This window comes from Centroberyx affinis, unplaced genomic scaffold (assembly GCF_046629955.1).
Source record: "Centroberyx affinis isolate AG114_WGS23_722 - 3 ecotype Tasmania unplaced genomic scaffold, CSIRO-AGI_Caff_v1 ptg003252l_1, whole genome shotgun sequence".
In the NCBI taxonomy this organism is placed as follows: Eukaryota; Metazoa; Chordata; class Actinopteri; order Beryciformes; family Berycidae; genus Centroberyx; species Centroberyx affinis.
The window spans coordinates 469,163-485,190 of NW_027281278.1; the positions used below are offsets into that span (position 1 = coordinate 469,163).

The 16,028-nt window shown below is 42.8% G+C and overlaps 2 protein-coding genes across 4 annotated transcripts in view; both read left to right on the forward strand.

The window, feature by feature from the left end:
• The first annotated feature begins 918 nt into the window (after positions 1 to 918).
• Positions 919 to 4,181, forward strand: rpl38 (ribosomal protein L38). Its single transcript, XM_071538311.1, has 5 exons — positions 919 to 975; positions 1,182 to 1,208; positions 1,853 to 1,913; positions 3,032 to 3,154; positions 4,110 to 4,181. The coding sequence occupies exons 2-5, from the start codon at positions 1,206 to 1,208 to the stop codon at positions 4,133 to 4,135; spliced, it is 213 nt and encodes a 70-aa protein (XP_071394412.1). The 5' UTR covers positions 919 to 975; positions 1,182 to 1,205; the 3' UTR covers positions 4,136 to 4,181.
• Positions 4,182 to 5,551: 1,370 nt separating this feature from the next.
• The window catches only part of ttyh2 (tweety family member 2), a 52,287-nt gene continuing 41,810 nt past the window's right edge, over positions 5,552 to 16,028 (forward strand). For all 3 annotated transcript variants that reach the window (XM_071538309.1, XM_071538308.1, XM_071538310.1), the window contains exon 1: positions 5,552 to 5,983. In XM_071538309.1, coding sequence (XP_071394410.1) covers positions 5,855 to 5,983 — 129 coding nt within the window. In that variant the 5' untranslated portion in view covers positions 5,552 to 5,854. The remainder of the gene's footprint in view (positions 5,984 to 16,028) is intronic.

Below are 16,028 nucleotides of genomic sequence, written 5' to 3' on the forward strand. Positions count from 1 at the left end.
TCACCAAATTAATTTAATAAACAGAAAGTTGACCCCGTGAACCTATCTCACCTGGCCAGACACAACCAATCAACGACCAGCAGGTTTAAACTAAGAGTGTACGAGGATATTATCCAAAAGATGATGCTACTATCTCCAGCACATACATACATACACACACACATACATACATACATACATACATACATACATACATACACACATACAGTAGGCTACACGCATAGGCTACATACATAGCCTACATACATACATACTAGCCTATTATAGAAACACCAGAAGGCAACATTTTCATTAGATTTTCTGGTGCAAATATATCAATATCAAACATACAGAATGGAAACATATTGTTCATAACATTTAAATGAGGTTTGAAATTCGCCCTTCTACCTTGCTAATGGGACTCTATCTGAGATTGAATGAATTGAAAAGTGAGTAGGCTAACATAACGGCACTGTCAACGTAGTAAGCACAATAAATGTGAATGACATGCTGATTTTATGAAACGACTAAAGTAGTTAAAACAGGCCTAATTATAGGCTACTTTTCACATGGGAGTAGTAGGCCACCAGGGGTCCTTGCAAATTGATGTGTTAAACTTCACCGTTATTTAATTTACAAGAAGTTAACAAAATTAGAGAATGTAGAAGACATAGCTTCACTGTTATATAGCCTATCTCCACTAGCTACAGATAGGCCGAGTCATGTAATTGGACAAAATCATATCTAACAATAAAAATATTCTCAAATGTGGCTCAAACCATCCGAGAGACATTATCCCATCAAATGGGGGTCGTGGCTCTATTGTGTACAGTGAAAAGGGTTGAGAATCACTGTTGTAGGCTTCTAAAGTGTATGGTCCATAACGCTAACGCTGTCGGTGTAAAGGAAATTTGTCCTCGGTGAGTTCCGTAGTAAGTATAAATGCCAATTTTACCGGAAGTTCCACCCCTTTTCATCCCCTCTCTGGCGGACTGTGTGAGTCTCACATTCCCACACAAACTAAACTAGTATTTCAATCATCAGCCATCCTCTTTAAAAAATTTAATTATGTTCCCGTTTTTGTAAACTCATGATTTAGTCTTTTATCAACTGGGTGACTGGATAAGTATTTGATTTCAAACGTATTTTGTTCAGTTGTTATAACCCATAACCTGACTCCATGTTTTTATCCCTTCCCGCAGCGTTCAGTCGGCTGACACGGCAACATGGTAAGGCCTGTTTTCATATTTAATGCTTCGCTAGCAACGGATACATGACCGATAGTGTTACATTATGTGTATGTGAACATAACGCATTGATCATTTCTGAATTTGGGCTCACAAGTTAGCCAGCACATAGACTAAATTGTGACTGCCTGTAATTAGCGTTAGCGAGCTAGCCTAGCTCATCTGGGCCGCCCGGCTACAGAGTTGTGAACGAATGCAGTGTTCTGTCCTGCTATTCTAAACTCTCATCCTCAAACTTAGCGGAGGTTACACGAGTCCAAAAATGACATCCAAAACTTGCATGTCCGTTACAGTTGGTGTTTTTGGATTCTAACATGCGATATGCGCATAGCAAGTTAGCTTGGATGCCAACTGCTAGCAAGGAAGTAGCCTTACCGTTTACTGTCCGCAAGTTGTCCAAACATCTCAGGCTGTTGTGCCAGTGATGCATTTACACGCTTGCTAGAATAAGGATGGACCTAGTGCTGAGTTTCGATTTGTACCAGAAACTTCAGTTCCACCGGTCCACTAACATTCATTTTCTATCCATCTGATTTCATATTTGAATTGGTGATGGATAGTGAGGCTCTGGCCTAATGCAAATTCTGTGTCTGCAGTGTCTTATTCATTTCTTTCTTGCTTTATAGCCACGAAAAATTGAAGAAATCAAAGATTTCCTGCTGACAGCCAGGAGGAAGGATGCCAAGTGTAAGTACAACCTTTTTACTGTCTCACCTGTCTGCATTGGTTGCTTTGAGGTGTGAGTATGTGTTCCTTAGATTAGATGTCTTTACATATAATATGTACTGTACTTTTGACAGTGTTGGGAAAAGAGGTGGATATGCTGGTTGCCACTTGTCAGCAAACTTTGCCACTGCAGCTAATTTAAACAAGTACATGACACAATGTCCAGAGCACTACCTGAGTCTAAAAGGAGTAAAATAGTTGGAAGGTGCTCATTGGACAGGGCTTTGAATACGAAAGAAAGGAAAACCAAGGCACTCTATCAAAAAATGCCTTTAAGGGTGGCATACCAATAAGGAAATCTAAACACATTTGCCACACTTCAGTGTTTCTGCTGAGTGCCACACTGCTTCAGTTTTTCCTTCTTTATGATTAAGTACATTTAAGCTTTCTTATAATAAAACATTGGTGCCTTTCACACATGAAACCCGTAAAATTGCTGTTTTAGGTAAAGGTAGCAGTTTCTGTTCACACAAGACATGCCTTTCCACTTTTTTAATGTAATGCTACCATTCACACAATGCTGGCAATACCATTAAATTCCACTCTTATTTCCTCTTATTTAATTGCTGGAGTCACTGTAGTTTGAAAACACAGGGGGCTAATCTCTTCGTCCGCCCAGACTCCGAGGATCTCTTATTTTCCACGTCTGTTCAATTCCACATTTTTGTCAGAAGTAAAGCTACAGTAGTGGTTTGTATTTCCCTCCTACAGTTCGACAACAGAGTATCCTGCGTTAGTGTCCTAATGTGCTCGTGCCGTTAATGTTACGGCATCGTTCACACCTACGGTCTATACAGAACTTCACCAGTCATGTTGCGTATTGAGCAGTGAAATTGGCAGAACTGATTTACCCGCAGTTCGACACTGGCTCCTTTTCACACATGACAGAGTGCCGTTGTGTTTACGGAACAGGCTGCATGTGTGAAAGTGATGTTTGGGACAGTGCTTTATAAATGCCCATCTTTGTTAAAATGACAACTCAAACTTTACAACACTGACAAGATTGTTCAAACACCATAAGGGATGTTTGTTTTTAAGTGTGTCGTCAGAACATAGTCTTATCTCTCGTCTCTCTGCAGCCGTAAAGATCAAGAAGAACAAGGACAATGTCAAGTTCAAGGTGCGCTGCAGCAGGTACCTGTACACCCTGGTCATCACAGACAAGGAGAAGGCCGAGAAGCTGAAGCAGTCCCTGCCCCCAGGTCAGTACTAGCAAGAGAAAATCACTCAACAGTTGACTGTGGCAAGCTCAGTGGCAGCAGAAACACAAGATGAACACACTGCACTCTTGACAGATGCAATCCAACTGAATTCTGCATGTGACCTTGAACCAGAAAAAAGGTGTAAAACCTCAAATTGTAAGAAATGCTGATTTCTCACTGCTCTAAAAATTACCTCAGTGCTAAATTGGAGAGAAGAATATACATTTTTGATTTGCTAATTGCTGTTTTGGTTATCTATATGATGTGGGATTTTGTGTTTAAAGATCACATGTATGAACCATCTTGCGTGTGGGTTGGTTGGCTGTTGATTGCTGTAATGTGAACAAGGAAAAACACCACTTTAATAAGAGTGTGCATGACACTGGTCTGCTCAGGTGTCAACCAGATTCACCATTTAAGTGCGTGGGAGATATTTTAATGATGCAGAGCTCAGATCTGGGCTTTTAGATTCTTCTGCTGTTCTGTGGCTCTGTGTAAGCTTCCTACAAATTTCCCTAAATCTGGTCACACTTGGAAGTAAAAATTTCTCACTTCAAAGTAGCGGACAAACGCAGCATCCCACCTGTTTTGTTTGCTGTCAATGGAAATTTTGTCACAAAGTTGTTCAGTCCTGTAGCCAGGAATACCCACATGTGTTTGCATTTATGCTTAGTAAGTGCAGTAGTTCAAAGGGAAGCTTTTGTCAGTTTTGGTAAAAAAAAAAAGTCATTGTAAGCCAGTTGTCCAAGCAGAGCAGCCGTCTCTGTACCCATGGTATGTTTACATTCTTGATCAAATAGGATGGATCATTTGCCCAATTTCACAAACTTCTGAAAGTTTACAAGTCTATGAACAAGAGAAAAATGTGGGTTCAATAGATGGGTGCTGAAAATGTGATCAGTGTTGTGGAGGTGTATGCCAATGCGTTTTTTCTAACATGTCCTTTTCTTTACAGGTCTGGCTGTGAAGGAGCTGAAGTAGGACCTTTGATATGTACAGATAATTGTAATAAAAATTGGAAAACTGATTTCTTTGCCCTGTCTGGTTTTTACTGTATGCTGTACTCCAATATTATGGACTCATTAGGAAAGTATACTTACAACATAAAATGTTACCCATCTGCATCCTCTGCATATTGTGGAGAGGATCCATATGGGAGAAATTGTGTTTCACAGGTTTGTCCACAAGATGTCAGACTTGAGCTAGCCACAGAAATTGTAAATTTAGGTTAAAGTGTGTTAAAAGGCCAGTCCTAAATCCCAATGTATATAGATGGATAACCCCAAATGGCATGGGAAAACATGAAGCTTCTTGCTTGTTCGCCAGTTGAGAAGCTCAGATACAAGGATTAATACGGTGTGGCAGGCTTGTCTGCATCATTTGAATACTTGGATGTGTCTCAGGGAGGTTTGCCATCGCTACACAAAACATTTCCTTTGAGTGTTTTATTGTCCCAATTCAACATTGCAAATCCAAGGAATGGCAACATAAGACGGCCAATAGAATTTCTCCAGAATAATGTTGAACAGGTTTTAACCTTTCAATGACCCACTTTTGGATACGATTCAGACTTTGAAAAACATTGATGTAAAACACGCACACCATACTCATTTCCACTATACAACCAGTTGACCCAGGTTAAAGCCCTCTTGGTTTTGGAAAGCTTCCACCCTGTTGACTTCAGAAAAACAATTTTTTTTGGGGGGGGTTTTTTCATGAAAACTTTTCTCCGAATTCTGTGATGATTATCTCGTTAATTCAGAAAAATAGCCGAATTTTTTTTTCTCAAGTGAATGCATTACGCTTCCGTAGAATTGTCCTTGAGCAAGACACCGAGTTTCTGCCAGTTCCAGGGTATCCACCCCTGACCTTTGACCTCCCTCTGGAGGAGTGCGGGCAAAAAAAATCCCTATGGGAATTAAACTATCACATTACTAATCTTCGGGGACCACTCAAGTATTATCAAGAACCTGAAATTGTGGATTTAAGGATAGAAATACGGTCAGTAATTACCGTATCGTACAGATGGTAAGGAATAACAGCACGCTGACGTCTGCCATCGTTCTGCAGCGGAGCGCTGTAGGCTGAGGTTTATTTGCAACAATCTTATTTCCACACTAGGTGGCAGTGCAGTAACTTAATGGAGAGCCTCAGAAAAGCATTGCAATAAGATTTGGGGGGCGATGGAAAACATTGTTACACATTGAGCATGTTGTTTCTGAATTTAACAAAGTGACACACCCCACGGTGGCCCCCAGACAGGCTGGTTGACTGATATTTTCTCAACAACTCAAAGGAGCGTGTTTGCGCGCTCTCGTATTTACTCATGTCCTGTGCCCACTATCCTTGCGCGTTCCCGTTGGCGACACTGTGTGTCTGCTGCGTGCGTTTGGACCAGCTGTCGGATAGCTGTGGCTGTAACACGCTGACGGAGACATGGGCGCAGTGTGATTATTCCTTCTTTCATGAAAAATCCTACCGGAATTATTCACTTTGCAACAACGCTGCCGTCGCCGCAGGACTTCTGCTATCTTTTGTCTCACGTGCGGCTGAGTGTGTCCTTTCCATAAACGAGCATGCTTTTCCTATTGCCTTTGTTTGGAATGAGACGGGATTAAGATCTGCGGGAGCGGACTGAACTGTCCGCTTAGTAAAGAGAGGCTAATTTAGGCTGTAGCCTAACTTTTTTTTAGGGCAGGGATGTCTTCGGCACGGGTGGATTACATTGCGCCCTGGTGGACTTACTGGCTTCACAATTTCCCCCATATCAACCTGAGGTTTCAGCCCGCTGACAACAGCTTCCAACCTGAAGAGGAGAACTACCAGCAGGTCAGTAGAGCACCAGGCGGTGACGAGAGGGTGTATCATAACCCCAGCAATCAAGCACAAAATTGTAATTGCGATTACAGCTCTCCCACCTCCCGAGCCAAAACATCACTAATATATATTCCTACAGTATATTCCTAAAGGGTCTCTCTATAATATATTCCTACGGGGTCTCTCACTATGTCTCGTACTCAATAGTGAGTTTATAAGGACCTTTTACGATATTTTCATGTTATCTCCCAATGCCTCACTATAATGTATGATGTTTGTTATAGGATGCTTTCCAAAAGATCCCACCTTCAGATGCTGCCTATTTTGCATTATTGATAACAAAAGTAGCTCATACTGCCTCTCTGAATCTCATGCATGCTATTTAAAGCTGTCCACCACTTAAGTCTCGGGCACAACTTCAAACATTTACTTGCATTTAATTGGACCTACATCCAATTCTATAGATCAGTGAACCAAACACAATGGGTCTGGGTTATTGGGCTGTTTTATGCATTATGATTTTAGTGGTTTGCCTAAGAAAAAGCAGCTGCTATTCTTCTTTGCACATACTGTAGGCTAGTATACCACTCAGACATATGGGCTAAGAAGTCTTTTTTTCATCCATAGATTATTAATGGAAATGTTCTTTGCTGTCACAGACAGTAGATGCCCATCTTGTAAATACTGCCTTCAGTTAGGTGTGGTAACTTTTTTGCCTTTATTAAAACAGGGGAACAGTCTTCTTTGTTTGTGTGTGTGTGTGTGTGTGTGTGTGTGTGTGTGTTGGAGAGAGAGTCTTCCCCCTTTCCGATGAAGGGGGAAGACTATGTTGCAGTGGTCAATGCAGCTCCCACCTGACCACAGAGGATTCGGCAGGACAGTTTCCCACAGCTTTTTTGAAGTTGCACACAGGATGGGATTTGCTGTTGTACGGCTAATGACCTGCCTGTGAACACACATCAAGTTCTATGAATGTTTTAGCATTTCACTGTTGAATTTTTCAACGTTTCAGCGTCTCTCTGTGCACACGGTACAGCATACTAAGAATACATGACATTTATGTTCACCGCTCCAGTGTCCTAGTACAGTGGTTTCCAAAGTGAGGCCCGGGGACCCGCCAGTGGGTCCCCAGCAAAATGTGGAACCATATTCTGCTTCATTTACTAGAAGTGAGCAGCACAATGACAAATGTCACAGTGACAAATGTAAGTCTTCCTCTAATCAGGTTTCACTCTCCACCGTTATCTCTCTACCAACGGCTGGCCTGACATCCATTTCCGCTGTTGCTACAGGATATCTAACAACAAAAATTGTTTCAGAATGGGCTTCTTGGCCTAATTATAAAAATAAAGCCCACCAATCGGACAGGACATCTCCTCTCACCTCTACTGTCCACAGAGCAGACGACCGCACTGAGTAGATTGGATGTAAGATGTGTTGAGACTAGGGAAGAGACAGAGAGACGGAGGCAAAGAGAGCAAGAGAGATTCTTTCTATTGCTGCCAGTTTCCATTTTCTGTGACACAGTGGAAGTAGAGTCAGGACCACTGTGTGTGTGTGTGGGGGGGGGGGGGGGGGGGGGGGGGGGATGATGAGCCTCAGTGGGAGTGCAGCACTTCCTCCTGAGAAGACTGTCAACCGCAGGCAGTCGGAGGTGGGAAACCCCCTTCAACACAACCCTCCACCTCTGTCCTCTATGCATGCCTCACACACACACAGACACACACTCTTTTGTTTCTCTTCCTTTCTCTCGTGGCCTCATCTCTCTTTCACACACCCTCTCTTTTACTCTTTCCCTCGATCTCTTATCTTCTGTCCTTCCTCCTCAGATATCTGCCAAGCCTTTCATGCTCCCACTTTGTTGAATTATTTTTTCTTTAGCACCAATGCTAATGATGCAATTTCAAGGCAATGCAATGTTATTTAGGCCATTACATTTCCCATCACTTGTGGCCTGTCAGGCTTAATTCTAATCACCACCTCTGTTTTGACTGCATTAGTAGCGGCGATAATATGTGTGCAACAGAGAAACTTGTGGTGGGGAGAAGCAGGAAAACAACAGATGTATTGCCCTTGGAAGTATAGGCATAGTTGCTAAGTTGCCATAATATGTGTGAATTATCCCCCTTTATTGAGGATGAATGAATTAACTGCTCGAATCAGTATAATCGCTCCATTGTGTTTGGATACAAGTCTATTCTAGCTGGAAATGGCAGTGCTGTAAGTCAATAATGTCACTAGAAGGATTCAGACAGTCCTAATGGAATTTGCTAAATAGCTTGTGGCCTAAAGATAAGCCCCATCTTGTATTATGAGATCTACAAGACAGTGTCACACTGTGGTATTGATGAGAACATAGCACAGTTATAAAGCTATTATAAATCTGACTGTTTATTACTTGGCTGTTTTATTTCTTCTCTGCTGGGGTGATTAACTGCAATGCAATATTATCCAATTGAGATTTGTTCAGTGCTTAATGATAAAGAATTTAATTTAAGGGGAGACAAATTAAACCCTTAATCGAGGCGTGTACTGTTGAGTCCACTCTGTTGTGGAGTAATTGCTGACATCGATCCCCATAGCCGGCCAACTATTGTGGAGAGTATTGAGCAGCTCAGCCGCCCCTCGGCCAGGCCACAGGCCTTGTCAGAGGATTTGTAATTGGCTAGTTATAGCACCGGACAATGTTTGTGAATTCCTCCATTGGCCGCGGCCCATAGAATGCAATGGAATGCAAGGGGTCGTGCTCTTTCACTGTGCTGCTTTGTCAGGCTCTGTGTGCCTTTGTGTGTGTGTGTGTGTGTGTAGTAGCAGGGATGGCTGCATCCCAAGTATGCCAGGACCACAGTTTCTCACCCTCTGTTGGACACCGTTGTTGTCAGTAATGGAATGTCAGGCAGATAAATCACCTGACCAGAAACCGTCTCTCATTTCTGTCTGGCAACAAACAAGCTGTTCTCTCTAACAGCTTATTTTACAGTCACCTCGGTTTTAAGGTCTCATCCAGAGCTGCATTAGCCTATAGAGCTGCCAACTTTTCTGTGAGAAAGTGACGGACCAGAGTTTGTTCCCCTATACTGATAGGCTGGTTTGGGAATGCACACGCTCCTGAGGCAGTCTGGTAATCACTTCAGCGATCACTCGGTCCTCCTCGGCCCATACTGTCTGCTGTGGGAAAATGTATCGCTCTGCTCCTCATCTCCCTGCCCTGAGGCCAAGAGGATGGAAGTATGGAAGGAGGGCAAAAACAGAAAACTAAAAGAGTGCACCCAAAAATAGGACAGGGGCCTAGTTTTCCTCATGTTTCTTTGTGTGGTGCGTGTGTGTGTGTCTCTGTGTGTTTGGGCATGCATGGGAAAGAGGGTGTATTTGAACGCATGTGCTTATGTGTTTGCGTACATGTATTCCTGTGTGTGTATCTTGGTATATGTGTGTGTGTGTGTGTCAGTGTGTGTATGCCAGACATCACTGTAGGTCAGCAGGTCCCGGTCCATCTGATTTATCCATTTCCTGTTTTGTGACCCATACCTGTTTGTGCCAAGTGCTGTCTGATTGTATGATTGTATTATGTGAACTGTACCAGGTTCACCACTCTTACACACACACATCCAGCTGAGGCACTCTGATATTATCCAAGCAACAAAGGTCACAGCACTGATTTTGGGGGCAATTTGTTGCATTATGCTGAATTTGAGGTAATTAAAAATGTCATGTATGAACTTAACATAATGTAGCTTAAGTCTTCGGTTGACAAACGTAGAAAACTCATTAAAATGCCAGGATGTAATGTTGAGGTAGCAAGTAGCAGAGTAAAAAAAAAAGTATGCATATACGTTTTTGTGACATGAGTCAAGATAGAATTAACCAATTACAGAAATCAACAACATGAAACTAGACTTTTGTGCTCAGTTCAGTTTGAATGTGGTACGTTCTACATCTTAATACAGCATTGCATATTTCAATCTTTTCATCTCTGAGCACCAGCATGCAATGTAATTGCCACCATCTGGAACCAATTACATTGAAACAAATGCAAGAAATAGGTTATTTCTTTCCCAAATAGCTAGCTGAGGTGCTGCACAGGATGGTCCCTGGGTTTGAGAAACAATGATGTGCCATGTGGAAATGTCTCTGCTGCTGTACTGCACACACTCTTAAACAGTAAGCGCTTCCACTGTATCCTACAGTTGGGGATGTAGTAATAATTTACCTACCTTTTTTATTTGGGGAATAAAGTTCAGTCATTATATTACGGTGACACAAATTCTTTGACCTACATTTATAGTATAGTTATCATAGTAAATGCTGTCAAACTGCTGTAAGTTATATGAGGATCATCTGAAGATATAATTGAGTTTTGTTTCTATTGGTGGTTGTTTGCCTCATGGTGATCACCATCTGGAGCTCGTGGTTTACCCACCTTTTAATTTAATACTACATCACTTCCTATGGTTAGCTGTGATTGACGACCTACTTACTATTAAGGTTATGCATATAGTTAACAGCTTGCAGACATGTTGTTTCTGTGGTTTTGCCATCATTCATAACAGTTTTAAGGAGAGATTTTTACTCTACTGTTGTCCCTGAAAGTGTTTTCCCAGTGTCTACTCAGTCAAGCTCAGCAAACCGCATAACATCTTGGCATTTGTTTTACACTGTTGGAAAAAAATCTGCCAACTGCACTATTTTCAATGCTAAAAAAAAAAGTCTACTCATCAGGAGGTACATGGTGATATACAGTATTCAGACAGAAGCAGTGACTGAGGGATTTGCTCCTGCTTGGTGAATTTGATGCCGTATCCTGTTCAGATGGACGACATTGAACTCATTTGGCCCCACGTTTATGTCATGGACGCTGGAAAGAAAGAATCAAAAATAGCTTTTGTATTGTAAGTCAGGATTTATCATGTCTGTCCTTTGTGCTCGCTCCAACCTTAGGTCACCCACTTACAGGATTGGCCTTAGATTTGACAGCGCCAGGTACTCGCTAAACCCAGTGTTTTGATGCGAATACAAACCCATTTGATTATCAAACACGGACATCTGGGGGCCACACTGTAGGTAACATGACTGTGTTCCCCATTTACATAATTACAGAGGACTAAGTAACATTTGACTCAACAACATCCCCCAGTGTCTAGTTGTCCTGGACAAAAAATTCCGCTGTTCTCGTCTCACCACCAATCACTGACATGTTTCAATTGAAAACGCTCAAAGAGGGACTCATACTGCTATTACTGTGGCCTGGAATGATATGCTACAAATGAAGAGGGCACAGACATTCAATTACGGAAGCAAACACGCACCCTTAACACACTCGATCTTTCTGCCTCAGTGGCTTTGCTTATAGAGATTCCTTGGGAACAACTTTCCGCCCGAGTGCATCCAAACAGTCTCCTCCTCCAGACCTTTCTTCTTGCTGTTGTCTTTCTTTCTTCCCTCTGTCTCTCTTGTCTGTCATCCTATTTTTCATTTTTTCTTTGCTATTTGTCTGCATTTCCCTCATCCCTCCATCTCCCTCTCTCTGTTCTTTTTATAGGTTGTTGGACCTTCCTATACCATTTGAAACGGACATGGTGTAGTTTCAGAGCTGATTTATGTCTGGAGTCATGTGGATAAAAGAGGAATTATCCTCCAATGGAGAAAGATAACTTGATTTACTTCATTGTGATTGTACCTCACCAATGATGTCCTATTTAAATGCACTTATTCATGTATCATCAGACTCCCTTACACTGGATCAGATTCATAATTTTACAATCTAAAGTATTTGATTGCATCTTCGCATGAGCCTATCTCCATGATGCAAGCGAGTATGCTAATGTTTGTTATTTTATTTTTTTTAATAGCTGATTATACAGTTGAAGCCATTAACTGTGTTTGTGTTTAGTTTGTCGGATAGGAAATGGAGCATTATCCATGCCAAGGACTGAAAATCCATTGATATGTGTTCAGTTATCACAGTCACTCTGATTGCATTGGAATTTAATTTACTTTATATTGCTTCCTCCTCAAGAAAATCAATCTTTCATCTGTCATTCTTGATTGCCTTGCTCCCTTCCCCACCTTTGTCTCCCCCCCCCCCCCCCCCCCCCCCTCTCTCTCTCTCTCTCTCTCTCTCCCTCCCTCCCTCCCCTCTGTATCTGTTTAAGTGTTTGTGTAACTTAATTCTTGGTACAGTGATTCACCTCAGCTTCTGTAGTAGTCATGATGTCCTTTTCCTATGTAGTCATCTGCTTATGCCTCATCTGTGTCCACACACACACACACACACACACACACACACACACACACACACAAACACACACGCACACACACACACATGCACAATCACACACACAGTTGTCCCTTCTGGCCCTGCAGAAGGTCATTAACCCCCATCTGTCTCTGTAGTGCTTGAAGTCAGTGATTAGCATCACCTGATTGGCTGGATGGTATAGCCAAGGTCTATTCTCATAGGACGGTGTGTCTTTCCCTAATGCTGATCTAACAACATTCAAATAGATACGACAGCACTGAATGACTATCTGTGTGCCGGAGATCTCAATTGTGTGGTGTGGCTTAGTACTTTCTTGGTGCTTTTTAGCAGGTCAGATCTAATGTATATGTGGGTATGTTGTGAATGAGAGGATGTGTGTTTCTTACACACTCACCCATGCTGTGTGAACTGGGACGACAAGTGGACTCATGCAGCCCAATTCCCCTCCAGGGAAACAACAATGAAGGCCTCCTCTGCGGTGGAGGGTGTGTGTTGTGGGATGGGGGATGGGCTTCTTTTGTTGTGTGGGTGTAGCACCACATTCATGACCCCTCTTTACCCCCAGGGGACTAGGGTTTGGGCTTTACGTTCAAGGAGGGTGTCAAGGAAATGGGGAGATAATACAGCTCCAAAGATACCGCGGCCTGCACGGTGAAGCTAGTAGAGAGGCGTTCGTGCTGGAGGTGAAGTATTACTCTGACAAGAGGAATAGGCCAAACATTTCCCTTAGTCAGTTGAAAAAATGTATTCTTAGGGAATGAGTTTTCTCTCTACACACACCCACACATATACCGCATCTCACAAAGCTCTGGAGACCTCCTGTTTGTCATGGCAAAGTGTCGAGGGCAGTGGGGCAGAGGAGCGTAACAGATTTGAGGAAGCCTTTAGCAACATAGCAACCTTCTTTCCCCTTTTCTCCTCATCTCATCCATAACCCATGGGCCGCTCTGCTGGGACTTAATGGTGTCCCAGCTGTGAGTGTGGGCAGGCCCAGTCGAGTGCACTCTCCCGGAAAGACCCCTGCTCCCCGGGGCATCCCCATGGTGTCAGAGAGGAACAGGCAGGAACGCGGAGGAAGACATTGAGTCGGACTGCTCCGTTGGCCTTTGGAGAGGGGGCGTTGCCTCATAGCGATGCTGTTGTAGCTCATGTGGCTCCCAGAGCGCTTCTCAAGGCATCTGGCAGCCTTCTCTTGCCTCTTCATGTCATGGTGATACACATACAGTATATTGAATTAAAATGCAAGAAAAAATTCCAAGGCAGTCAAGATCTGAGAAGGGATTTTTTTCTTGCATTTTAATGCTATTTTTCCCTCTCCAATGAGCACCTTTGAGTGAGGAAATACTTTCTGAACATGGATGAGGCCCAGCTGACCCTTTGAGCGCCTGCATGATGTAATATACTCTATGTTAAATGTATAAAAACAGTAGGAAGGGAATGCCAAAGGAAAGAATTGTTGCATGCTTCACACCAAGTTCTTAAAAAAATCTGTATCTCTCTCTTTTTTTCCTTCTAAAGGAAAAAAGGAGATGACACAAGAGATAAAAAGATAATTAAGAGTTAAAAGTCTTGCAAGTTGTAGTCAACACCAGCTGTATTTATAGCCAATACCAACAACAGGCTGCTGCAGCCCACAAGCCAGTGACTTTTAAAGTGCAATTTCCATCACCTTCCATGTCTTCTGTTCTCTTTAACTGGCCTGACACCTGTTTAAACCCTATTACGTGGAGAATATGTCACTGTCCATTCAGCACACACACACACACACACAGTACCAAGGGACCCTCTCCACCTACGCGCAGCTGTCCGCCACCTGCTGTGGAGCAGCCATGCTTGTGGAAGACACTTCCTATCACTTAGCATGCATTTAGCACCGCTCCAAGCTTGTGGAATTCCACTGCTACACGACTTGGGTCTGCTTAACAGATGCACGTCAACAGATGGATGTGCTTTCCATCTCTATGTATTAATTATGGTCACTACTGGTATGTTAAAATTTCATTTTAACCGGCACTCCTTGGTGCATCAGCGTGAGGCACGAAACATGTACCACTTAGATTGTTGTTGAGCTTGCATCTGTCATGACATACAATGCATCCTCCATCTCCATCTGTTTTCTGTCACTTTCCATCCAACGCGGTTCAGTAAAGCAGACATGGCAATATAAAATCTCTTTTTCCAGCAGTAGAGTGGTCATCAAGAGTTAAATTCAGGTCAATCGGGGCGCCCCGGTGGCTCACCGAGTAGAGCGCGTACCATGTAAGGCTCAGTCCTTCCCGCAGCGACCCAGGTTCAAATCATTTGCTGCATGTCCTCCACTCTCTCTCTCCCATACCATACCTTCCTGTCTCTCTGTCACACTGTTTCTATCTAATAAAGCATACAAATGCCGAAAAATCTTTTTTTTAAGTCAGGTCAATCATACAGGGTGAGACTTCACTCCTCTACCTTCTTCATGATTTACGGCAGTTGGGAAGATCATTCTGTTCCGTATCTATTTAATAAAAATCAAAGGTGGTATGATTGTTAAACTATGAACTATGAATTTTCCCATTTTAACTCCCACTATCCTCTTCTTCTATTCAGAAAGAAGTATACATCATCACTACAAATGCACAAATTTTTATTGATATCTGCGATCCAGTAGACTTTTCAGTGCTTTGCTTTTCAGTGCATTTTCATACTTGCCATTAAACTCATATCAACCCCACATAAAAACTGATAGTCTTTTAAAAATATAGGGCTATTCTGTTATGGCCAGTCGTCTGAAATGTGAAATGCGTCTTTAAATCTTATAGGTCATTACAGTATCACTGAGTGTTCGTCTCACATCACGTGTCCCATCTGTGTGCTCATCCTCCCATTGGCTTTCGCTCTACCTCTGATGGGACGCTCGGGGACCTGGGGGATTGTAAAACCACTCCCACAATGCCTTCTGGGTCATTTCTTCCCCAGGCTGTTACCGCATCATAATGATACTCCCTTTGTCCCATACCTCCTGGGTTCTGGGGTGTGTGTGTGTGTGTATGGGTGTGGGTGTCTTGTTGTATATTCACTTACAGTAGTAACACTAAGAAACAGAAACAGTTTATTCAGCCGGTCTTCTACACTATTCAAATAGAGGTCACTCAATGCAGATTTTTGTTCTATTTTAAAAGAAAATGAATAACAAGTTTTGCAATGGCCACCTAGCAGTGTGTGTGCATGTGTGTGTGTGTGTGTGTGAGAGAAGCCGATGGCTCAAAAGGGCGGTTTTGGCAACGATTTACCATCATAAATGCTGCTCTAGATATCACATCAGTAAGTTTGTTGAGTTCACTTGTATTGTGTGTCAGCACATGAATTAGGCCATTAGTCATCCTTCGGGCCTGAGCTTATGTGATTTGTCTTGTCAAGCACGTATGTGTTCATTTCTGTTCAACATTGAGATTCTTAAGTTTGCTCACTGTTTTGAAATCACGGCGTTATGCAGCGTTCCAGCCCCAGGGCTAAGCCATTTACAGTGGGCTTGTAATGGGAGAGAAATTGGGCCGTGCGCTGAGTAATGAGGAGGTTTTGTCTGTCTGAGGTAGCCGTGTGGATGAGGTAGCTCTCTCTTTGTCCTCCCATATCCTGCACACACACACACACACACACACACACGCAAACATTTCTCATTCAGCCAATCTTTCCCCTCCTCCATCCCTCTTTTTTTTGTCTTCTGTCTTCACGTCTTTCCCTCCACACCCTGCTGTTTCGCCGTTTTCATTACCTAGTATTCCCTCCGCCACTCTCTCCCAATGTCACTCTCCCTTTGTA

Coding starts and splice junctions, on each gene's coding strand:
- rpl38 (XM_071538311.1), top strand. Junction 1,914..3,031: donor CAGGAGGAAGGATGCCAAGT/GTAAGTACAACC, acceptor GTCTCTCTGCAG/CCGTAAAGATCAAGAAGAAC. Junction 3,155..4,109: donor GAAGCAGTCCCTGCCCCCAG/GTCAGTACTAGC, acceptor TTTTCTTTACAG/GTCTGGCTGTGAAGGAGCTG.